This window comes from Malaya genurostris, chromosome 2 (genome assembly GCF_030247185.1).
Source record: "Malaya genurostris strain Urasoe2022 chromosome 2, Malgen_1.1, whole genome shotgun sequence".
Lineage (NCBI taxonomy): Eukaryota > Metazoa > Arthropoda > Insecta > Diptera > Culicidae > Malaya > Malaya genurostris.
In genome coordinates this window covers 307,643,877-307,670,285 of record NC_080571.1, presented here as the reverse complement: position 1 = coordinate 307,670,285, position 26,409 = coordinate 307,643,877, and the positions used below count along the sequence as shown (strand labels likewise).

At 38.3% G+C, this 26,409-nt stretch overlaps 1 protein-coding gene across 20 annotated transcripts in view; it reads left to right on the top strand.

Moving 5' to 3' along the window:
* The window catches only part of LOC131431008 (phosphatidylinositol 4-phosphate 5-kinase type-1 alpha), a 166,265-nt gene that overhangs the window by 118,191 nt on the left and 21,665 nt on the right, over positions 1-26,409 (top strand). For 8 of the 20 annotated variants that reach the window (XR_009229626.1, XM_058596379.1, XM_058596386.1 and 5 more), the window contains exons 11-17: positions 4,517-4,604; positions 6,158-6,220; positions 7,567-7,647; positions 8,106-8,246; positions 11,171-11,557; positions 25,485-25,737; positions 26,178-26,353. Coding sequence is in view for 18 of the 20 variants with exons in the window: in XM_058596379.1 (XP_058452362.1) it covers positions 4,517-4,604; positions 6,158-6,220; positions 7,567-7,647; positions 8,106-8,246; positions 11,171-11,557; positions 25,485-25,737; positions 26,178-26,353 (1,189 nt within the window). In the remaining 2 variants the exon portion in view is untranslated. Of the gene's footprint in view, positions 1-4,516; positions 4,605-6,157; positions 6,221-7,566; positions 7,648-8,105; positions 8,247-11,170; positions 11,558-20,722; positions 25,738-26,177; positions 26,354-26,409 lie in introns of those variants that run through there. The other 12 variants (XM_058596369.1, XM_058596370.1, XM_058596373.1 and 9 more) reach the window with 8 other exon arrangements.

The window sequence follows — 26,409 nt, the reverse complement described above, 5'->3', positions numbered from 1 at the left end:
CAGGCGGAAATATTTTCAGAAATACTTAAATCAGAACAGCTACCAACGACTATCAATAAAAGAAATTACGATGATAAGTCTATAGAATGAAAATAATCAGAGAGAAAATATGTGCTTTCAAATAGCAATATCTTCTATCTTCTTCTATATATATAAAATAATAGCGAAAAATGTGTGTGTTGCTAATGTTCTCCGGTATGCGTGGGTCGATCTTAAAATGATTTTTTTGTTCGAAGGGTGACGTTAATGCGGAGGTTTTAGGCTATAGTACAAAAGGAAAATCCTTCGGGAAAGTAGAGAAAAACTAGAAAATTGGTTCGTTTAAAATTGGAAATTTTCCACTCAATGCATGCTAGATCTCCGATGATTGTTTGGCGCGTATCGAGTTATGCAATGTTGCTGCCCGCTGGAGAGCAAAAATGAATACTAGATTATTAATGAAACCGTTTGGCGCCAACCGAGCTGATTTGTGCAAAAATTTCGCTGAGTCTACTTGATTCACGTGTTTCTTTATTTCAAATCATGAACATGTTCAATTAAATAAGGGCGCCAAATGAACAGTATACAAGTTTCCATTTTCCGATATATAAATTTGGGTTCAATACCGTGAAGTGAAATTATAAAACGACTATAAGAAAAGAAAGTGATTAACGTTTTTTTATGATTCGTTGTTTTACTAAAACTCCAGAAATGTGAATTTTATCTTCTTGATAGATATAAATATTGCTGTCACAATGCACTGAGACAACAGGATTGAGGTGTGTTGCCACTTCAAATTAACACCGTTAACTCAAACACCAAAACTGTTCGGCTCTCTACTTTTTGGAACAATTCCATTCGAATTAGAAGGAAATTTTCTGGGCTTAAATTTTTCATAAGCATTTCCCATGCTATACCTTTGAAGAATTTATTGGAAATTGAAACGACCTCCGAAACGTCAATTGCTTCAATTTGCAAGTTCGGTTATTCATTTGAGTCCAAACGTCTTCAATTGGCTCAAACGCGATTAGAATTATATCAACTCAGAGTATTTCGAGATTTCAAATTATTTGCATTTGAGTGGCTATGAACAGTTTCGTCCAATGTACTCGAACCATCCCGTTTGCCTTCTGTTTTCAAATTACATCGATTGAACCGAGATTTGAGAACTCATCGACATGTTTTACCTATTCGAATGATTTTGTTGTATTTTGCTTGAATCATCTGGGACTTTTAAGAACAGGTAAAAACTGCTGTGTACGTGTGTACCTGAATTGGGGAAAAATGTTGAGATCGAATCAAAAACAATTGTCAAATGATTCATTTTTACAGAACACTCTACCATTCTACTTCACTAATCTCGAGCAACCATGAGGGTCGTTCGATTATTCCAACGTGAGCAGGTATAGAACGTACAGGGACAAATTCTGAAACAAGCACAGAAAGTACAGGAACAAACACACAAATTACAGAAACAAGCAAACAAAGTTCAACATAAAGTGCAGACAATAGAGGAACGAGTACAGAAAAAAGTTAAAAGTTCAAAAGTTAATCGCAAATGTTGTCGAGACAACAATTTTGAATGGCAAATTAGAAGAAGAAAAAGTTTTCATTCCACGCATTCCAATGATGCCCACTGCTATGTCATTTCAATTTGAACATCATTTTCTCTAGTTTAACTTTTCTGTTACCGTCAATAATCGCTAGGAGTTGGTAGCGTGGCAATCGTTATGAGTCTGTAGCCTGAATTAAGAGTTTTTTTTCAGATGGTAAATTGTACGCTGCCTGTTTGCGTTTCAGCAAACCATCAGTTTTATATATTTTGTCCTGTTGTCCGCGATATAAAATGGTTGGGGCCACTATCATAGAGCATTATAATGATATTTTTCTTCAATAATCATTAAAATTGATAAGTAGTTTTGATTTTCTACATCCAATCTAATATTATTGCGCTACGAAGTGTGCAGGGGTCCGCTAGTATTTTTATAACATTTTTCATCCCATTTCCTATTTAAATAAAATATACAGTTAAGTAATCGATTCCAACCTTCATCAATGGCCACTTCTGTTTGACACCAATATAAAGAAATTCAATTCGCTGTTGTTTCAACCCGATATGCATTTTGTGAAATGTACAGAGCTGGCAAAAAAGAAACCGCATTGTACGAGACCTCACAGTGCGAAACGATTTGACCATTTCATGAAACACTATCGAATTATCGAATTATATACAGTCACTTTTGAAACTGTAACGAAATTTTCATTCTTTTTTTCATTATATCCATCAGCAACACATAAAAACTGACACCCTCTCTAGTTCTTTACTGCCGTAACCGAATTTCATATATGTGATACTCGCGACGTTCACCATTCATATATGAACCACATACCAGTAAGTTCTTGTTTTGTAGCTTTCTAGGTTGTACCCGAAGTAGGATCGTGTATGTATTATGCAAATGTTGAAACTCATTTCATCCTTTTCGTTACTTCGATTTGTAAGCCCTGCGCTTGAGTTGCATAAACGATTAGAACAAAGCACCATGCGCTTTCTTCTAACAGAACTAGATGGGGACGCATGGTCGACTGTTATTTATTTTTTTTAGAAAAAATCAAATATTGTGATCGTCCACATTTTTTAAAAAGTATGAAAATCTACCATTTTAACATGTCCAAAAATTCATTATTTATCACTAAAAAATCCAGGGTGGTGCAAAAATTGGAAGAGGTAAAAAATGTGTTTCAAAATTTTCAAGTATTTTTAATGGAAGTGATACATCTTCAAAAGTTTTGAAAAAAAAATGTGAACCTTCCTCATAATGCCTTAAATATACCTGATTTTTTTTTTCAAATTTTTCGTTGAAGCGGTTTCTTCAAAGATTAAATAGAATAAAAATCAATAGAACCACCCCAGCTCCGTCAATATGGCAGTTTAAGGGTTGAAACTTTGAGAAAATTGTTTCCAGTCTATGACCTTTCGAATGTGGTATATTCCCTTTGGGGGCAGATTTCACATGCTCATCCTGCTATAGCCTTTGTTGTAGATGGCGAATCGATTCGATCTTATCCGTATTAGAATTCCAAGGTTTCAACGAATGAAGTAAAATCGATTGGTGATTATAAATATTACGTTTTTTAGCGTCAAATTTCGCTTTTGCGACGTTAAGAGCTTTTTGATTCCACCAATTCGAATGTTAGCTTCAAGTAATAAACAAACATCCTAAGCAGTGTATCGAAAATAAGCTATCCACCAATTTTTCTTTCAAATTATGATAAAAAACGATGTTTTATGCAAACTAAAAATTGATCCTTTATTGTACGAGGTTAAACTTGAGCATAATAAAAAAACCGGATGAAATTTAAGTTATTCCGTCACAAATTTTCGAACTTTTGATCGAACGCTCTTCATCAAGTTCCGGACAAATGTTGCATCGCTCTTTTTGGATGCTAGAGTCCAAATTTTTTGAACTCCTGCATGTTCCCAGCTGACTTGCCAGTGTTCTTGAAGACCCTCTTCAGGATTGCCCAGTAACGTCCGATGGATCGAAGCTGAGGGCAATTTGGTGGATTGATATTTTTTTCAACGAAATTTAAGCCCTTTTCCGCAGAGTGATTTTGGCATAGTGAGCCGACGCTAAATCCGGCCAAAACAGTGGAGGTGTACTATGCTTCTTATATAAAGGCAGCAATCTCTTCTGGAGACACTAAGATCGATAGATTTCTGCATTTATAGTTCCGGTAGTGTAAAAAATGGTTGACTTCGAACCACAGGAACATATTGCTTGCCATACCAGTACCTTTCGACCGAATTTCTCCACGCTCACATCCTCCCCAATGACGACAGTAAAGTATTGTGGACCTGGAAAGATTTTTTAATCCTCCTTTACATAAGTCTCATCGTCCATCAAAACGCATGCATCCGGACACTGCAGAAGACGCGAATACAATTTCCGTGCCCTTGTTGCTGCTCGCTTCTTTTGTTCTACACTTTGTTTAGAGATTTTCTGCTTCTTGTAGGTCTTCAGGTGATTTCGCCTCTTGATACGCTGGATCATTCCGACACTCGTTTCTACTTTTCTGGCCAAATCACGTATTGACATTGATTTGTTCTTCATGATTAGAGATGACACTTTTTGGTCCAATTTCGGGTTGGAAGAACCGGGGTTTCTGTCTCTTCCTGGTAGCTCATCCAAAGAACAGTGTTCCCCAAACTTATTAATGATGGTTTTAACACTGGCATGATGAATTCCAAACCGCTTTGCCAATTTTCGCATAGTCATACCCTTCTCACTTAGCCGTGTGTCCGGAAGCTTAATTTTCACTTCCTTTTCAATACGCGACATTTTGAAAACGCAGAATTTCAACCGCACAAACAAGTAAACAAACAAAAGCTGACAGCCAAACGCACAACATGCTGTGATCTGAGCATAAAAAAACCATCACAAATGCATGGTACAACACAAATGTATGTGGATAGCTTTTTTTCGATACACTCCTTATCTAGAATTTCGATGCATTAATTCTGTGTGTTTTTTTTTAGGATACCGTATCGGTACACCGGCCCTCGTTCTATGCACAACGCTTTCAGGACTTTATGGCGAAGACCGTTTTCAAGAAGATTCCATCTCGTAAGTACCGTTCAACCGGTTGTATGTAGTGCTAATAAGCTGTTTCTGTATATCCAGTGATTATCGGCTAATCGTAATTGATTGTCTCCGCTAATATGGATTAAGTATTGTTGTACTTTTACTTTTACTAAAACACTGGACACAGGTTTCCTTCGAGGGGGTTCTTTAATCAATGCTTTGGATAGACGGTAATACAATAATCTACATATGATGCAGTAATCTGTGTTCGCAGGTGTCTTTGATTTCGGACGCTGAATAGTTTTCATATTTGTATTTTAAATGATCAACTGTTGTAAACATAACCCTTATTGTCCTAACTTATAACAATCAGTTTAAACCAAGGGTTTATAATAATATTTTCATATTTTTCATCCAAACGAATTTTTAATTTAAATAGCATGACCCACATCGTAGTGGAAACAACATGAATTTGGGCTATTTGGGATTTGTATTGACGAATTCGAAAGCGGGTTAAGCGGGGAAAGTTTCACTTAACTTCACACATTTCCTTAAGTTTTACAAAAAAAAAACGAATCGAATCAGACATTTTCACTTCATATGACCCATTATGCAGCGCACAACGGTCTCGTTCCGAGTTTTGTGATTTTTCACAAATTATTCATCTGAGCTGCTGTTTTGATAATTTTTACCTTCGGGTTTTTCTTCATAATAGCCTAGCAGTTTTTCATAGGCATAAACAGAGGACAATTTCGCGGATGGAGGGTTTGTAGAACTAACGGTACTCCACTGTCATTGCACCATATTTGCACTACCCGTCACAATTTAACTATTGCGCCGGTTTATGTGAATCTTAGTACAAAGCGGTTAAGAGCAACCAAAACCCCTAAAAGTATACTATCTGTCTGCAACTGGTTAGTTGCAAATTTTGTTTCATCCGATACGTCAGAACAGACATTACGCTTCGGCACCATAGTCAAAATTGTGACGCTTGAGTGAAGTGAACTTTTACTACTGCTTAGCGGTCCATGTTGAACGGTTAAACGACCAGCAGGAAGCTATAATTTTCGAAACGAACAGTGATAGGATTCCACCATTCGTTCAAGTTGTTTTGTACTATGTTTTAAAGTTTAATTCGAAAATGTACAAACGGAAACTGTGAATCCGTGGAGCTGGGAGTAACGTTGTGTAAGGAGCATCAAAAATTTGTGGAAGCTATAATATTGAATATAACTCCTCACATTTTCTGTTATCAAACAGAATTGAGAAACTCTAGAGGATCACTAATTTTGTGTGCCTTTGTTTCGGGTTATTGGTATCTCTTTTAGAAGCTATATCACCGCGGGTTACGGATAATCACTTCGTTTGAACGCTTCTCAACGAATGCAATATGGTTGACAATCCACTGTACTCTCTCTCTTTTTCTCTCTCCATTTTTCTCTCTTTCTCTTCGCATACATGCTGCATTCAATGATCGATATTGTATAAAACACATAAACAATTTGCACTCATAATGCAAAATCGAAAATACCAATTACCAATATACAAAATAAAAAAAAAAACAAAACATTTGCAAACAAAACAAACCTACCCAGTGGATCTTCCCGAGATCAAAGGCAATCATAGAAAATTTCGCACGTTGGTCACCAGCTACATAGGTAATCTAACAACTTTCTAACCTTCTGTAATTACTTTGCTTTACTGCTTGCAAGACTGGCGAACCTTCGCTAGCATTCTTGGGAATGGATTTGGCGTATTGACTAAACTATCTGACTTTATTTTCCACTGTCATTGTGCTCTAACTGGAGTAGATACTACAAAAAAAATCCTATACTTGCATTTCAATATGATCAATCTTTAAGTTTCTATGAGTTCACCCAGATTTGTTGCTAGAGTTTGCGCTACCGCCCGTTTTTATGGATTGATTTGATGTGTGTGTGTGATTTTCTCTTGCTTGCCTATTACCCTGTGCTACAATTGCTATTGCTATTGCCACGGCTTGACTGTTGAGTTTTGAGTTACTTTTCGCTGTTTACTACAAATATTAGTTGGGTCTTTTCCATTACTGTTTCTATTGCGAGATGATTGCTGTATATAAGTTTGATTTTTTGTATTAAAGTATTTAATTTCGTTCATGATTGGTTGATCTAAGTTCAAATGGTTTGAGAAAAAGGAAACCGGTGGAAATTCGAAACGATTTCCATAGATGAAGATCCTTAGGATCTTGGTTTAGCAGTATTTTCTAGGATAAGCAAGGCACGCTGCTGGTTGCTTTTATATTTATTGTGCAATGGAATGGTTTTCGAAATAGTTCAAACACGACTTAGCGGATATTGTGTACATATTGTGCAAATAGAATCACTGATTGTTAGGCGAAATATTTCCATCTGCCTGATCCTCGATGGTGCTTGAGAAAATTGAGCGCTTTAACCTGTAAAGTTTATTATGTTGCCACATTTTGAAACACCCGAACCTGTTTCTTTTCAATCCACACTATTTTGTTTAATTTTCCGATGTGCCACCATCGGAGTTGCCTCGTATTTTAGAGCTTAAGTTACGCATAGTTTGTAATATTTCCATTGTTCCAACCTGAATGAAACTCGAGTGATTACTTGGTTTGCGTTCCATTCTGATGCAACAGGATTGCACTCGGTCTCGAAATGTAATTGTACAGGTTTTAATTTTCTCCATCGAACACAAGCGTTTCGTTCGGCGGTTTGCTTGACAACAAACAGTGTTTTTATTTTAAAATTCTCTAACACCTTGGTTTTTCTTTTTTTTTACACCGACACCGAGCAAGGAACGCTTTTGTTTTCAGTTTCCTGTCCTACCCGAGCAAATGGACCCCGTTTGTCCAAATGTTTTAAAATGATTTTTTTGTTTTTCTTCTCTTTTTCATTTATTTTCAATCCTGATCAATCCCGAAACAAAACTGCCTCAACTGCCCGCACCATTCGAAACCATTTTGAAACTCTCGCTCCAACCAATATATTTGCCTCTTCAGCGCTAAAACATTCGCCGTCTAAGAGAAAAAGCCTTTCGAAAGCAGCACAGAGAGCCAAAAATGAAGAAACTGATAGTCAGCGTAAGTGTATCGAAGTATCGGTTTGATTATTTTGTTTTTTTTGTCGAGTCTTCGGTTTGGTGTTTGGTTTTAAAGGGTTTTTGGTTGTGTTTTTCGATGTTTTTGTTTTGTACACTGCCCATCTGTGCGTTATAAACGAATATGACACGTTTTGTATTTTGTCGATCTTTATCAGTCTATTATTATTCTACAAAAAAAATTTCTTCTCTGATCTCGATCGAGCTCACACTCACTTCTTACTAAATTTGCACGGATGTTTGTGTCCATCGAACAACATTAAAAAAAATTTTCATCTAATCTATTTTCTCCGATCATCTAATTTGTTTTCTTTCCGTGATATCCTAATCTGTGAGCCAGATGCTTCTCTCGTTCAATCCATCCACGAAATGATTCTATCAACCATGGTACTAATAGTCGATTGTTTTCCTTTCGCTCTACCACGACGGTTCGTAACACAGCTGTCGCAGGCAGTTCCCACCAGCATCATCACCACCATCAGCAGCAGCAGCAACAGCAGCAGCAACAGCACCAACAACAGTCTCAGTTCCACCCAACACAGACACATTTTAACCAGCACACAACCGGAACACCAAAGTCAGGTGAGTTACGGAGGGATAGTACGGAAAAAACGGGGCAGAACCGGATGGGTTTAGGTGGTCAATGGAACACAATTCTTCTACAGTATGTTTGCATGTAGCATAAATGATTTTATTATTTCAACTGTGCGCAGTTATTTCAATTCGTGTAAGACGCCATATTTTGATATCATAATATGTCATGCCTAATGATGATAAATTTAGCGAAAGGGCCTTTGTAAAACTGCTTTTCTTTTTTGTAATTTTCAAGTTAAAAATCAACGAAGCTTGGTCTTGATCCAATACTCATAATTTATTACTATTAAAATGTCGTTTTTTCATCGCGAATAATCGAGTACTCAAGAACGATTTCAACACATATTGGGCAATTGATAGGTACTATTACCTTTCATGGACATTCATTCATTCATCGAACCATTCGTATATCCTCTGGTGAACACGAAGGGTATTGTTGGAGTTGCCAACCAAGTGCAGGAATTGTTTTTGGCCGTTCTGGTCGTTTATCGATTTATAAGCTGTCATCTGTTGACGGTAACTGATGGTATTGAATGTTTCGCCGAGCTGTAGAAGTTAGAAGTATACTACTCCCTTCTAATTCCACAACACACCTAATTTTTTTTAAACGATTCTTGCACTTGGTGTTGGCTGTTTTCCTGATATTATCCGTTGACAGCAAAATGACATTATATACTTGCACACCTTGAGTATAGTATATCGAACTCCCAATGATGCCTACGAGGCTCTGTACGGAGAACTGGTTTTCACCGTTGGCACCATACAGTCCCTGGCCATATTATTGGTCCCATGCTGGAAAATTAATATTTCTCTGAAATAAAGTTTGTTTTATTTTCAGCAATGACAAAATAGCTTAAGCAACCGTTTTAAACGTTGATCAACGTATTCAAAAATGAAAAAAAGTCGCCGTGTTTGGGACTTTATGAAATGGGAAGTATCTAAGCATCAGTTCGGCTTCACATCTCATCCAAGTCAGTCGATAAAACAAAACCGCTTACGTTCGGGACAGAAGAAACCAAGTACAGTATTGTGTAGTGAACAATAGACCTCGAAAATGAGTGAACCTAACGAACAAAAGCTACCGCCGGTACGAAACAATACAATTATTCAGACAGTGCAAAATTCGACCTTCGATACGAGAACTTGAAGGTTTGCTTAAGGAGCAAATGCATCTTGACATTAAACGTGTGCATTTACTTCAATGCAATAAGACCAATAATGTTGTTTATATCCAGTTCTTTTAAGAGTGGGATGCAATTCAATTCGCTAAAGACAACAATAATGTGCACTATGTGGAGCATGGAAATATCAGGTACAACATTCCAGTATATATGGAAGATAGTGCTATAGAAGTGCGTGTGCATGATCTTCCCTCAAGCGTCATCGATCCTTATATTCGCCATACCATGTCCCAATACGGGGAGATTCTCTCTATCGAAAAAGAAAAGTGGAAGAATTTTTTCCCCGGTATTCTAAATGGCGTACGTTTGTTACGCATGCGCTTGAGGAGGCCTATACCTTCTTATGTGACATTTGGTCAGGATACAAGAATACCGTGCAAATCACTTGTAACCTATGACAATCAGATGGCCACATGTCAATATTGCCAAAAAGCTGTTCACTACGGTAATCCATGTAATAAACTGGACAAGGAGACAACTACACCAAGGGACAACGGTGCTTCCTTCACACAAACCCTAAGCAACCCCAGTACACCTGTGACAGCCACCAACAACAATGAAGCATCCCCTTCAACGAATCCATCATCATCCCCTATAGAACAAAGTACACCAGCTGCAGTTAACAACTCAGCCTCCAACCAACCAGCAATTGCAACCAATATACAACAAGGTGCATCTACAGCAACTAGCATCGAAAAGAAGACGGAAATCGACAACAATACCATCAATGCGGCAATGGATGACGAGACGAACCACGAACGAAGTGCCCCTCAATCCTCGCAGAAGGGAAACGGAAGCTCCTCTCCCCCTAGAAAAAGGGTGACAACGAGATCCAACTCAAAAAAAAATTTTTATTTAAAAAATCGGCTCAATCGGCCACGTAAAGCTTGTACGCAAATAGGCCTGAACAAAAAATATCTTTTAAATAAAAAAAAATAATAACCCCGGTCTGAACATGCACGTAGTTCTGTTCAATCGGGTTGATTTCTAAGTCACATCCCGAAGAGTTAACTTGGTAGAACGATTTCTCCTGGTTGAAGGAGGTTGATGGCTTGAGTCCTGTCTATGGGATAACTTTAATCGCAGGATTTTATATTTGATATTTCATACATCAATCATTTTCTAGTTTCCAATAGACTATGGTTATAATGGTTTTATTTTCAAAACTGTTTATTAGCTCAGCGGAGATTTCTTCAGAAAATAAAGCTTCATTTTTTTCAGACTGAATTTATCAATTGAAGAGTTTTTCATTTATTTATTTACTTTGTTGAATTCACTATAATGATCGAACAACCCGTTTGCGTTTTGCAACAAATAGCAGAAATTAGACTGAAATAATTTTTGCATAGGGACTCTCGAAAAAGTAGTCGTAAGGTATGATATCATAAAATGGCGTCTTACAAAAATCGAAGTAACTGTATAACAATTTAGCCATATTACGGCTACGGCACATGTTGCTTCAATTCTGAACAGTAAGTTTTTTCAGTCACATTTACCACATCACCGGTTCTGCCTCGTGTTTGAAAAGAAAATGTAGTTTGCTTTTACTAACTTGCAGCAATAATTTCCAACTTTAACCCAAATCTCATTGAACCCCGTTTACATTTTCCATGCTACGATTTCTGGGAATGGAAACGCTTTCTGTCATCGCATCAATATTTTACTCTCGCTAACATTTCACTAATCGCGTTCCGAAAAAAAAAAAAAACCGGCAACCCCGCATATATCCAGACCTGGACGCCTCGTCCAGTGTACAGACGGCCATTTCGCTGACCACCAGTTCCGGCAGTAACGGGACGGCTGCCAATATGACGGTAGCCCAGGTGAACTCAAGCGGTGGTCCTACCAAGGGAACAGGAACACGAATGGGTGCTACTGCTACTACTACTACTACTACTACTACCGGTGTCAGTGGAACCACTCCCACTATGCCCCCGCTGAAGAAGAAAACTACTATCGTGAAAGCGAGTGTGCCGCCTCCTGTGCCACCACGGGGCTCGCCCAAAATGAGCAAAGCTGGCAAAAAAGGTAGTGGCGGTGGAGGAGGAGGAGGCCCCGGTGCCACCGGTTCCCTACCGAGTCAATCCGGCAGTAGTCACTGGGGACGATCCAGCGCAGGTGTGTGTGCGTGTTTGGCTTTGTTAGACTCTGCCTCGTTTGGTTCAGAGAGTAGTAAATGTTACCGATTCTGTTCTTTCTTAAGTAGAATATTGTTCGATGTTGTTTTAATTTTCTCATCAGTTGCATCATTCGAAAGTTATTATGCATGAGTGTTTCTTAAATTTGACATCACCGTCTTCGATAATGATTTGTATTTGAGAATACTGTTTAGCAGTTTCAAGTACCGAAGCAATAGAAGAGCAAAGGAGTAAAGTGATGTAGTTTCGGCTTTCTGAGCTTGAAGCGAGTCTGGGAGAAGGTTTACAGCCGTTTCATAGAAGTGTCATTTCTCCGAAGGTTGATTCGCCAAAAGAGTCATGTTGACGAATCATCATTCCTGATACGATGCAATTAATAAAATCCTAATTTGTCAAATGAGGGAAAATTTCATTAGCATTAATTTTACTGCACTTCAAAAAAATTTGAATGATACAGGTGACTTAATTCCTCATACGGTGTAATTCATAAAGACCTAATTTGTCAAATGACGGAAAATTTCATTTATAATGACTCAATGTTAGATTAGCTTGAATTTTACTGGTTTCGACTGTAACTTGCATTCTGCTAGCAGGTGCGACTGTATGAATTTAAATGCACCTTTTACCAACCAAGCAGATGTATGCTTCTGTGGCTCAGCCGATTAACAGAGGTACTTGCGATCCAATGATTCTCGGTTCAAGTCGCGGTGGTTGCTATCAGCATTCTTATTTTTTATTTCAACGAATCTATGTCATGGAATTTTAGACACAATATTAAATGTTCTTCCACGTAAATATGAGTGAACTACGACGCTCCACTACGACGCTAATAAGATGTGAAATCACAGGGATTTTTTTAAGTGTGTGGTTTCGACTATAATTTGCATTTGGCTAACAAGAGCGACTGTGTGAATTTATATGCACCATTTACCAGTCAAACAGATGTGGGCTTCTGTGGCTCAGTCGAATTATCTGATTCATTCGGTTCAAGTCAGCGTCGGGTCGCTATCATTCAATGAATTTCATGTCATGGATTTTTCCACATAATATAAAATGCTCTTGTACGAAAATTTGGGTGAACTGCGTTCCTTAATTTATGTGCATCTTGTAAAATGTAAAATTACAGGGTTTTTTCCGAAGTGTGTAGGTTTGGGTAAACCGGAGAAAACGAGTTAACTAAAATCGGATTTGTGCGACGGGCTCATTGATGGAACTCTTAATTTATCGCTCTCTCAATCATCTATATTTGCCCTGGAGTCCTAGTCCATTGGTCCAGGAAAATAGTTGGGCATGTACTGCATAAGATTTTCATCAAAATAACTTGTTCGGCAAATAAGTTTTAGGTTGAATAAGTCATTCGGCAAAATGGCTTTCAGCGAAATGCCTTTCGATCAGTTCTGGCTTTTGACTGAGCGCAACTAAGAAAAAATCCAAAAAATTCTTTCATTCAATTTTACTATGTATCTCAAATACAGTTGAGTCTCGTCCTCATGTGCACCTCGTGCACTGCTGCTCAACCGGTCAAATTGAAGGGATAAAATGCATCCTTATCCGCATTCAATTATTTTATTTATCCCTTTTCGTGTACATGAGTTACTGCACAGATTAAAGAAGAGAAGGAATAACTCAGCTCTTAGATTTGTTGTTCTCTTAGTCTCGTTTGGACCTGCGAGAACTTGTATGGTTTCAGGAGTGGCAGTTGAAAACAAATTTATATCTTAGTTGCAATGCCGCAGTGGTTTTAAAGCTGAAGTTATTGACAGATTTGCAGAGCGCGGAATTCTTCTATTGTATCGATAATATGTAATAACTTCAAAAAAAAATCCCATCCGAAAGTATATCATTATTTCATTGTATTGAAAAACACGAGCAAATATGCATTCCATCTTTAGTTTTTACTTACAACGTTATGTTACATCTGATATTAATGATTTTTTTAAAAGAACTTTTACTTACTGAAAGCAATATAACCGAAATGTACAAATGTCTTAAAGATTATAGTAAAAAATCACAAATTGCAGGAAAAGAACAATAAATAACTTTTTTCAGAAAAAAAATGAAAAATAGTGGAAACCAAAACTTGTGAAAAAAGGGACAGTACTTGAACCCGCCCCGCGTTTCTCTTATCTGGGAAAATCGATTTTTTTTAATGATTGAACTACTCTGACTGTGAAGCACAACTCAGAAAACAACCTTACAGAATCTCACTTTGTGGTTCAATTCTCTGTCGAACTCCTGTGACATCGTCTCCCAAGAGAACACTCCATACATAATCATCAATCTAATTTGCCTTCTGCCCTCTAGCTGAATACTGATATACAGTGGCGTCTCGTCCTCATGTGCATCTCGTGCACTGCAAAACCGGTAAAATTCAGTGAAATTGTTTTTTAGATTCTCAATTTATTCGATGAAAGCAGGTTGGATGATACCGAATATAAAATTATGAGCGATTTTATCCACAGCAATTCCACAAAATTTCAAGTATCTCTTGTCACTGTTTTAGTGTATTTTTTCCGTACAAATGAGTTACTGCACAGATTCAAGAAAAGAACAAATTACTCAGCTCAGCTCTAAGATGTGTTGTTCTCTCTGTCACGTTTAGCTCTATGAGAACTTGTATGCATACCTTCAGGAGGGGCTTCAGTGGCCTATGCGTATGGCAGTTGAAAACAAATTGCTGTTTCAGTTGCAACTTCAAAACGCCGCCAAACTTATGTTGTATCATCGATACAATAGAAGCGCCACATGCTTCTATTGTGTCGATGATACGACATAAGTTTAATCCCAGTCAAAAGTATATCAATATTTCATTGTATTGAATAACACAAACGAATATTCATTTCTCAATCGCTACAACTGATTTCATACCACATAAGCAATGCACAACCCGTAAATGTCGTCAAGAGACGCCACTGCTGATATATGATTTTATTGTGTCTTTTTGCCGCTCTTCGGTACACCAGCTCCTTCATCAAAAAAGTGAACTGTGTCTTAAGGTAGCGCTTCGCCGTGGTCACGGGAGTTCGCTGCCTATCCCGGGGTTTCACGCACTTTACCCAAAATTGTGAGAAAACGGGAAAGAAAACGGAAATTCCAAGAACATACGATTCTAGATAATTAATTTTTCTATCGATTCGTATATAAATTGTGCCTGATAAACGTTTTTATCGAAAGATTTCGTGCGAGTTATAAAAATAAATGAGTTTTCCTTATTCTTTCGCACGCACACAATGTCAACGCATGCATTGGGGTGTGCAAAATGCCACATGTGGTAGACGCTAACAACATTTCTTTTGTTTTCATTTTCCGTTCTCTCTGCGTAACCGTTGAATATAGATGAGTAGAAAATGTAAGTAAGTGTTACTACTTTGTAAAATAATTTCTATTCATGTTTCAATAGAACGAGAAATCAGTAATGATTTTCATCGTTACTAGCTTTGACGCTTTGTTGAAAACGTAGCACATCCCTACATATGCGAGTTGTTTATAGCGAGAAAAGGAAAAAATAAAACAAAATGTTTAACAAAACTCGCACGAAATCTCGCGAAAGAAAAACTTTCTAACTGATATTTTTCGCCAAATGCATAGTAAAATCATTTACCTACAATTGTATGTTTTAGATTTTTCGTGAATCGGGTTAGTATTGGAGAAATTTGCAATTTAGGGTGAAATTTCGGCGACAAAGCAAGAGGAAGCAGTGAGTTGTCTCGCTTCGACCTGACCACGGCGAAGCGCTACCTTAATACGATACGAAGGATAATCTAATCATCATTGTTTATAATTTTTTCTTTTTATGCGACATTCACCTAACCAGAGACCATTTTTGTAAAAACAGAAAGTTAAAATTATAGAATGATAGTACTCAAGGGAGAGCAAGGATGTGAATATATAGAACGAAAAGGTGAGACGTGACAGAGGGTCATTTAAGCAAGCAGAGAACTTTTAGTAACCTAACTTTTACCTTCTACCAGAGGATTCGGGCTTAGGCATCTGAACAATGCGAATCGCCCGAGTCTCTGGTACAAAAATGATCACTGGTTAGGTGAATATCGCATAAAAAGAAAAAAAAAATATTGACTACTATACTTAATCACTAAAAAAAAAAAATTGTTTATAATGATTTCTTTGTTTTGATCGTTAAACGGAATCGTGAAGTTTTTTATCTTTTATTAGTACTCAACGCAAAAGCAGTTTGAAAATTAAACTGGAAACGAACTGCTTCATGGTCAAGATATCGTTTAGTGATTTAAAAATGAGTAACATCAAGAGATGATGTTTGGGTGTATGGTACCGGTCGTGAGACGGCTAGGATGTAGACCATGTTCGATGTACGCTTTATCATGCCTAGTCGTGTATTAGAGCTGTGTCTATCACAAGGCTTAATGGTAGCGCGTATGCTCGGAATGCATACGGACGCAGTTTCGAGTCCTGTCTCTGAGCGTATCATTTTCCATCATCCTTTCTGTAAGTTTTTCATTCATTTGGCTTCTCCAATATATGTTTCCACTCAGTCAATGCAAAATAATGAGATATCGGTTATTAGTTCCCGTCATTCAGAACGACTATGCAAAAAGGAAAAAAATTCTCCTAAATTTGTCTCAAAACAGTTCCTGTTTGAAAGTTATGTCTATTGCTGGCCAAACAAGCAGATTATATGGAACTGCTAAGCAGATGTAAAGTCAAAGCTTTTTGCAAAACACTTATTTGCTCCGAAAATTTTAATCGTTTCTCTCCCAATGCAGTAAGGAGCTATAGTAGAATCATCGTTCTTCCGGGAAAGAGTGAATCTCTACTGTATTGATCTTAAAAGGTTTTAATAGGTAGTTTTTCATCCGTTATGGGTTTACTTCTGCCCATAAAATATCACCAGGGAATGCAGAAAGGTGTCGTTTTTTTGTTTTCAAAAATCTCTAAATCCTTTCGTGGGTTAAAGGTTTTATTAAATGTGCATTTTGGCAGCTGCAAATCCTTCAGCATTCTTTCGGGGATGTAGAACGATTTGTTTTTTTTTGTTTTGATATGTTTAATCACCTCACCAACTTTACAGTTTATTTCCATGTTTGTGGCAAGGCACAAATCTCCAAATAATCGAAGGAACGTGCCAATTGAGCCAATTTGTTCTGATTCCTGATCTTGGCGAGAGTTCTCATTTATACAAGATACCCAAGTAACAAAGAGACATTATAAATCTTTACCTGGTGAACGATAGAAAAGAACATAAATCGATAGCTATGAGGTTACTTGCGATACAAAACTGATTGGATAAAACTACAGGGTCCGGCACTCGAAGTGTAACCAATTAAAAAGGCCATAAATTCAGTTTGGAAAATTACTTTTACTTAATTCAAAGTACAAAATGTGTAAAAATAATACAAAATTCAGAATCAATTCACTTTTGCTCGATATGATCACCTTTTGTCTTGACTTGATGACTTGAGAGAGCGAAGGAGTTGCTTCGTTTGGCCGAATGTGACTTGCAGGTATTTTGGCCCACTCGTGGACAATAACTTTTTTCAGCGCCTCGAGACTGGTGTATCTTTTAGTTCGGACTTTGCTCTCCAAAATGACCCAAAGAGAATAATCCATTGGATTCGCATCTGGTGAATTCGAGAGCCATTGTGTGGACGTGATGAAGTTCGGAACGTTGTTTTTCAGCCATTCTTGGTTCACTCGAGCTTTGTGAGACGGTGCCGAGTCCTGCTGAAACGTCCATGGTCTGCCACCGAAATGTTTGTCTGCCCACGGCTTCAAAGCAACCTCCAGAATACTTTCCCGATAATATGTCGCATTTACCTTGACGCCAGGCTCGATGAAAACGATTGGAGAGCACCCATCTGCGGTTACAGCGGCCCAAACCATTATCTGTTGCGGGTGCTGCCTCCTGGTGGCCAATCGATGACTCAAATTCTCGTATGAACGGTGGGTCAAGTAAACCCTATCGTTTTGAGAGTTTACGAATTGCTCAATTGGAAAAATTTTCTCGTCAGAAAATACAATGATCGGAAATTGACCGCTTTCGGCCAAAGAAGCAACTCCTTCGCTCTCTCAAGTCATCAAGTCAAGGCAAAAGGTGGTCATATCGAGCAAAAGTGAATTGATTCTGAATTTTGTATTATTTTTACACATTTTGTACTTTGAATTAAGTAAAAGTAATTTTCCAAACTGAATTTATGGCCTTTTTAATTGGTTACACTTCGAGTGCCGGACCCTGTAAAACAAGGGGAATAATGCACGTGTAAGGCGTTCTGTTTATTTGGGTGGTTTCCTGAAAAGTGTTAATATACATCTCCAGAGGGGTTCAATTCAGTGCCGTAAAATTTCATTCAATTGAAATCGACTATACACAGCCGATCAGTTGACTGTACTATACCTCATACTCAATACATGTACCGCTCACTGACATACTGAATGTACAACACTCAGTTCTTCTAGCGTTGCACCGTCAATTGAAACTCAGTTAAATCGACGTCAGTTTCTTCCTTGGAATAACAAATATCGCTTTCAATTGACTGGGAGAGCGCCTATCAATTAAGCTTCTGGTGAATATTAAGATAGTTCAAGATAAATGAACGGTAAACACGGTCAATCACAGAATGCACTGAAATTTATTGCTTTATTTCTAATCTTCATTTCTAATACTTTGGAATACATCTCAATGCATACCAAAAAGTCGAAAATTATTCATTCACACTTGCTGGCGATAATTGTGAACTCAAATGGAAACCGTAACGTTTTGTTTATTGTACCGGTCGGAATAATTTTCTGTCATCGAGCTGATGTTCATGCCTATTCATTCGAACTTGTTCATTGTCGTCGGCTGAGATAGAGAAAGACAGGTGGGTTCACTCGCTCTTGTAACGGAGCAAGCGAAACTTCAAATGACTAGGTATGGCTATTCAATTGACGATGAATCCAGTGGATCGCATTTCGTTATGACCACGAAAGTCAATTGAATGATTTGGAATACACTGACAGTGAAAGGTTAGAAATCCCATTTTTATCAAAATAATTTCATTCGAAACTGAAATTTTACCGCATTAGTTCAATTTTCAAAATACTTTTGCAGATTGGGCAACGTTTGTAGGTACGAGTACTGTCCCTGGGATATGCTTTTTTGCGTCAGTTCTCGTCTTTGCACTTTCATTCATCGAACTCTTTTGACTTTGTTTATCGTTGAGTAATGATTTAGGTGATTGTTAGGTCAGTGTCAATTTACTGCAATCGGATATAAAAAGAATTTGCCTAATACTGTATGAAATAATCATCACAAAAGCTTTGTTTGTGAAAAAGGGGGCTTTATTAATGTTGATTTTAATGCAGCACACAAAAAAAAATTAAACTCCAAAAGGAAATATCATGGCATTCTTTTCACGGAATATAAAATTCTCTTTTCTCCATCCAATTTATATGTTCTCTACCAGCAATGGCAACGTGGTGTTTTACAAAACCGAAAAGAGACATTAGGTGACAAGTGCCTCACCGAGTTTCAGTAAAGCTAACATACTATTCGAAATCTCGGCAAACGGATTTGTTGATTTCGGTATATTTGTTGTTTTTCTGACAAGTTGAGCATAATATTAAGCCAAACTTTGGCAAAAAACGCGCTTCAGCAAGATATCAGAATATTACTTTAAAGAATTTCGGAAAATAACATGTGACCTGAAAAATCAGTAAAATGGTCGTGTTGCCGATCTAATTCGGCATTTCATTATGCCGAGCTCGAGAATAGGTGTAGAGATCAGTTCGGTAAAATTTCATTTTCAATCGAATGATATCAGTTGAAAATGAAATTTATGGCCACTGACCGTCAGCATATCGATACAAATTCATATGACTTTTGCTGTCATTTTCAAGTGAAGCTCCCAGAATTCATCGTCAGTTGAATAATCGTACCTAGTCATTTGAAGTTTTGCTTGCTCAGTTTCAAGTGCCAAGTAGTCTAAATGCGTCATTTTCTTCGCTGTTGGTAGTGAGCAAGTTCGAATGAATAGAACTATAAATGGAGTAAAGTATTAAAAATGATAACTGAAGGAGGAAATTTCAGCTATCTGGTTTGTCTTTCATCAATTATCTTGAAACAATTCGAATGTTTACATAAACCTCATTTAAAGGCCGCTCTCATACTATTGAAAGCGATATTTTGTTACCTCTAAAGATCAACTGACGGTGGTTAAACTGAGTTTTGATTTAAAGAGAACCGATTGCAGAACTGAACGTCAGCGAACGTTGTGTGGGTGTGTCAGAGTGTGAAGTTTACTGCAGTAAAGTGATCGTCAGTATGTTTGACATTCGGTTTCATTTGAATTAAATGATGTTTTACTGCACTGGTCGGGTTTGGGCTCTGAAAAAAAAGTTTGTCGGGTATGGGTAATGATTTTTTTCTTTTAAAATGGGTACGATTCGGGCTTAAAAATTGGCATTAAGAGATGGACTGGTTTCGAGTATTTGAACCCGAAGCCTGGCCCGAGAACGAACTTGATAAGCTCAGATCAGGTTCGGGTTCTAAATAAAAAATATCGAGTACAAGTAAGATTTTTATTTTTAATTGGTGCGGGTCGGGTTCGGTTTTGGAAAAATAATATGGGGTACTGGTCAAGCTTTTTTATTTGCTTTGTATTATGGATTATTTTTTTCTGCTGCGTCTGCGTCGAAATAAGCAATACTTTTGAATACAGAGATTGTTCGGAAAGTACTTAGATTGAATCTCGTTCGTGCAAATGAAGCGATAGAAGAGGATTTTGTTTGTTTGTTTTGCGTTACAGGACTTCTAACTGTGGAGGGAGGTGCAGTCATCTGCGCTCCTGTGCAGAGTATAGGAAGATTTTAGAGTCCTAGTGTCTCGTTGTCGTCACCAAAACAAAAAAGTCCCCCTATAGAGTTTCGTTTATGAGTGAAAAATCCAGTTTGACTGATTTCCCGACGTACTTTATAAATCATGAACAGAAAGTAGATTCGAACTGCATCACTTTACACACCGACAAGCAAATTTTTGGAACCAATGCTGCAAAACAGAACACATTTCCGTAGCTTAAGTGTCCCTTGTATCAACCCTCCAATCGTCGCGCGCTCGAACAAACTTCAGTGTTCTGTAGCTACTCGAACCAATCCTAAACTTATTATTTTCGCTGGTACACTCAACCATCAGGTAAACTTGATCCTCCGTCGAAATCGATGCCGGCCCCGAAAGTGACCCGAAAACGCGACAGTGCAGGTGGTTATGGGCGATCACCGAGCAAAGTTCTCAACTGGCTCAGCAGGCACGACTTCCAGGTGGCGGAGACTAGCAGTCAGAACGTAGCAGTTGGAGCCACTTCCTTCCAATCGTATAAAACCAAAGCCGATCTTCGGGAAGGGATGCTGGAGCAGTCCGATGGGATCGGGGGTGAACCAACCATGAAAAAGATGACCACCATCTCGGAAAATTCCGATTCACTAGAGGAGACCGTTTCGATTCAGGACCGAATTAAACAGTTTTCAATTCCGGGTGAACCCGCAAAATTACCACCGGCCAGCTTCGTCATACCGGTTATCAAACAGTCCCAATCGGTTGCAGATATTAACAATAACCGGAGGGTTGAGGAAAACTTCATTCCGATGGCGGAAAGAGTCCAAACGTTGAAAGAGGAAATGTACGATGATTTGGTGTTGTCTGACATGCACGATACTGTGCGTAACAGAATGCAGGTGTTTCTCTCGCCAAATTCAACGCTCGAACGACCGGATAGTGAAAAGAATCTTCCGAATGGCCCAATTCTTCGCCAGACGAGATCCGTTTCGATGGTGCCAACGGTTGCCCTGGTGAAAGTCTGCAACCGGGAAGAGATTCAACGAAAAATTGAAGAAATCGAACGTGAGATTCGTCGCAACGAGGAACGCTTGAGAACCATCCCGGATCCGGTCTCGGTAGGCAAGACACGGGTTTCGAAATCGACGTCGAAAGTACTGCGAAACGATAGCATTTTGTCGCGACTGAAACCGAAAACTGTGAAACCTCTCGCGGAACATCCGGCATCCGGCGAGACGGCAAATGCGCTGCGTCAGCTTGGTCTGCCCCTGGACGAGAATCACAACATGGAAAGCTACCTCAGTCAGTTCAGTTTGGAGGGGGAGTTCGTCTAGCATCCGTCCTGTTCATAGCTTGTGTTTTCCCTTCTCCAGCGCGTCAATTTTCAGTATGAGGGCTTTCCGGTAGTGTTGTAGTAGCTGTAATCTCCTGTTAGTTTGAATGTAGTGCTTTTGAATTTATCGTGTAGATAAGGATTTTTGTTTCCTCCGATACATTTAAATGTAGAGGTTATGTGTTGTTCCAATGTGTCACAATAGGAAACTGAGTTTTGTCTTGTTTAATCATTTCGGAAATGTAAAAAGTTCATGGCTTATGGACACAATTTTTAAGCTGGTCGAGAATTTACGAGGCTATTTGTGAGCACATTTGTAATAAAATCAAATTTTTCAAATAAGACCGACGGACTTAGCGTTGACGGAGCCTCCGGGTGTATATTATACTGTTTTGTTTTCATCAATACTGGTATGACTAATCCACGCGAAATGCCTCGTGCATGCATATTTCTTAGTGATACCTTTAACTCACCTCTTGTATCTGAGCTTATAACTCGAGGTGTTTTCGCTGTTGTTTGACATACTTGCTAAAAAACCAGTCATAGTGGGAATCAGAAAACTCAGGCTCAAAAATGACAAGGGAATCTAAAAAAATAATTCTCGAACTGCCTAGATTACGCGAAGGACGTTCAGTGAAAGTCAAATTCTTGCGATACGACGGCTACTTTTAGTGACAATAAATTTATTTTAAAAATTGTTGTTCACAGCATCTGAAAATTCATAATTTCTCCTGATTGTCAACATTGGTTTGAGAGTAGAACACGTTGTTGACAGGGAACTTACCCGTGGAACTATTCACCACCGAGGATACGCGGTCCCGAAGTTCTAGCGAAACATAATAATCGTCCAGTCCAACCCAGCCTCTCATTATTGCTCTCTGCTTCTTTTTCCGTAAAATGGCGAATTGGTTCAGTGTCCAGCGGATGAACTTACGGAATTTCCTTGGAATTTTTGCTTTCTACTGCCGCACACTTGATCGAACTAGCCATTTACGGCCATTTTTTTCTCAACACCGAGCCATCTGTACAGCTTCCCATTTCGGATCGGTTTTAGTCCGCAACAAAAAACTCCTCGTCAAATCATCAGTTTCTGAATGTATTTATCGGCGAGAATGAACTTGATTATACCTGTAGTCAGTGTTGGTGATTGCCGAAAATTTGTCAGAAGCTGCTATATTGCTATCTATATTGTATAAAACATTTTCAATCCGATAGAAGATGCTACAAGAACTCGAGTCTCTCAATGCATGAACCGTGAGAAAATTTTGCTACATTTCTGCGCTCCACTTCATACTCTGAGTATTTCACGCCCTTAAAAAAATTACAGTCTGATAATGATCGCTGCTGTGTGGAATTTCCCAAGAGAGAATCGCAAATTGACAACTATGGTAGAAAATCAAATCGATGATTCAACTTGATGATTCTCATACTAGGTTGCAGTATTTCAAAACCCTTGTGTGGAGCATTCACAGACATTTTCATAGACACAACTTATACAAAGATTATATGCACATAGTTAGAATAAGCGGCAGTAGTGAAATGATTCTATCGCAATTATCAACTGCCTGAATAGAATCGGATCGCGAAACGAGAATAAGCGACCGTTTGTTGCTTCAGAGAGGATCCCCACAGCAGCGTGCTAACCATTGATTCTCAGAAATGTCATCGAGAGAAATTCGCTCTCGCACTGGTGTCTATTTTATGTTAAATGAGCCATGTCGGGCTTTTGTTGCTGCGATGATATCCGTCTCTCTTTGAAGCCACTGATTCAATCGTGTGAAGTGTTGCTAGTAAACGTTCTTTGATACGATAAAAGCCATCCTTGCCTGTAGTTATATTTGGCAGCTTGCTAAATTTGGGTAGAACTTCACGAAGCATTTCTGAGCCTCAACGAAAAGCAAAACACATATATCTATATACTCTTGTCTATACAACTTCAAGTCCGTCATATTGTGGGTGATGATAAATTTGATTTTTAGTTTGCTGTTATTAATTTCTTTGCCAAATCATCAATCGATGGGTTAATAAACCATGAAAATAAATTTGAATTTGCTGAGGAACTAATAATTGGCGGTGGATTGCCCATATATACAAATTTCGTCCCAACTCGAACAAATGTTGTCAACACACTCTTAGACTTTGATTACATTTTCTGGACATGTAGAATTTGTCACAGAATGACACTTTGCATACATTGTTTTTCCAAAATCGATTTAGACCGTCTTTTAGAAAGCGTCAAACTTTTTTTACCATTTTTTTTTCAAATGGTAAAAAGGTAGTCGAAAAATGACAAATCCTTAATCGAATAAAAATTGATGAAAATAAAATCGGTTTGAACAAGAACATGTTTAAAAAATTTTTTTTAATAAAAAATCTTCCCTTGTTGCTAAGTACAGGGTGCTCCATCTTTTATGTCGGTATATAAACATTAAATAACTTTGAGAAAAAACAACCGATTTCTATAAGTGATGTAGTTTTATTCAGTTTGGTTTTTACAATTTTTTTGGACTAACACATGGGCTATATAGTCCCGGGCCTAGAAAAGAGAACACGATTTTATTGGTTCAAAATTAACTTTATTCATCAATGTAATCTCCATCAAGAGCAACGCAATTATACCAGCGCCGCTCTAACATTTCAATACTACTTTTGTAGAACGATTTATCTTTTGCCTCAAAATAGTACAAGTACAAAGAGTACAAGAGAAATACGATGCGCAAAGGGAATTGAGCGAGCCACGTGGTCGATTTAAAACTCAACATGCGACCTTCTGTCCTCAGACCTTAAGTTGTGTTGCCGATCCGAGTTTTCTCATTAACCTTGTGAACAACAAATTTAAAATCGCGTATAATGTTCCCAGCAAACACAGAAATTGTTTATTTTTCTGCACATGTACCGAAATGATCGTTTCGTCGAGACTTCGACATTCGATTGAAAAATCTATTTTCGCTGTATTCATCCGTTGTCGTATTAAATAACAATTTTCACGGACCCAAAAATCTGCATTCGATGTTCATAGCGTAGTTAACCAAATGGAGAACATAACTTCGAGGTCTGGTCCCAGAAATTGGTTTAGTTCGAGAGAAATAAGACATCGAGAATTATTGTTTCATTTCAATTTTGGGTCAATCAAGGATATCAGCGTTTGTGTAAACTTTCGGAAAAATGTATATTCGAAAACATGTTCCAACGCAAATGTATTGGCACCGTAAACACAAAACCAGCGTTCGCAGAACCGGGATTTTTGGCACAGCCGGCTTTGATCGAGGCGTTCGTGATGTTTGACGTTTGACGTGAGTACTGCAATTATTATTGTCTCGGCAATCATTTAGTGAAACATGGGAAATCGATCGAAACGTATCATATAACGATAACAAAAGAACACATTGAAACAAACTGATCTCGAAACATTCCAGAAACGAATATCTGAGAGCACACTGTGAATGTGTGCGTGTGGATTTGACCCCAAAATCATTGCTGCTTAGAAAGCCGTGTTGCGAGAATTTTTTTTCTCATGTGTTCGACTAGGTTTGTTACCCATCGTATGCTTCAAGTATTCAGTTTTTGTTTTTCTATTGGCAGCTACGTGTTTGAGTCATCTATCGGTTTGTTTCACCTGCGCTTGTATTTTTTTTACTAAATACACGTTCATTCATTGTCACTGATCGAATTCAGCTTGGATTTTTTGTTATCAACAAACAACAATAATATTAATAATACCTCGACACTAACCTTGAAAATATGCATAAACACAACCAAACTTAGCCGCTTCTCCTCGTATCACGCTAGGCACATCTCCTTCCTGTTCTTCCACCCCTCCTCCTGCTTTCGACGACATCTCCGAGCACGGTAGCAGTAGTCATCGGCACTCGTCCGACGACAAAACGGGCAGCAGTAGCGGAATCGGAAGTGGCAGCGGTAGCGCGGGTGGCATCGGAAGCCGCGGTGGTGGCTCCGCTGCCGGTGGGGACAGTGGTGGAGGGACGGTCGATCGCAGAAGTACATCCTGTCGGAGTGATAACTATAAGGAAGACTCGATTAGGTAGGTAATGGCAAACGGGCTACAAAATAAAAAAAAAAACGCGGGGTGGGATGGATCGCAACGACTCTGATCCTGGGGGTGTGGATGATCAGGTTGGGTGCTGGTGCGCATGATCGGAATGAATTTTCGAGTTTTGGTTAGGTTTTCGGATGAGTTTTCATCTAGATTGGTTTGGTATTCTGTAGAAATCGTTTAACCAAAAAAGTAAAATGTGCATTCAGAGAACTTTATGCATGCCACACCCATACTTAAATTGAGTTTGCTTGCGGTCAGTTATTTTAACTAAATTATACTCATACAATGTTGCTCATCATTTATTTTATCGCTTCTGTTGTTTTCTCTTTTTTGTCTTCCATTTAATCTCGATCTGTCATTGCATTTTCGTATGTTGTTGTCGGTCAATTCGTTTGAAAATTCTAAATTCCGTTGAAAACATTCAGTATATCAGAAATAAGATTAGAAAGTCATTTAGCAGTCGAATCGTCATCCAATAGCAATTACGGATCTAGAGGTGCACTAGCGTGGACACCACCAGCGTCGGTCGAAGGCTCTACACCCACCTGGACCGAGGGGACACCCAGTTTTACGGAATCCAGCTCCAGCGGTGATATAGGAAGTAAGTGGTCACCATAAAACATTGCATCCTGATTTTAAAAATTTCTTTTTTTTCAG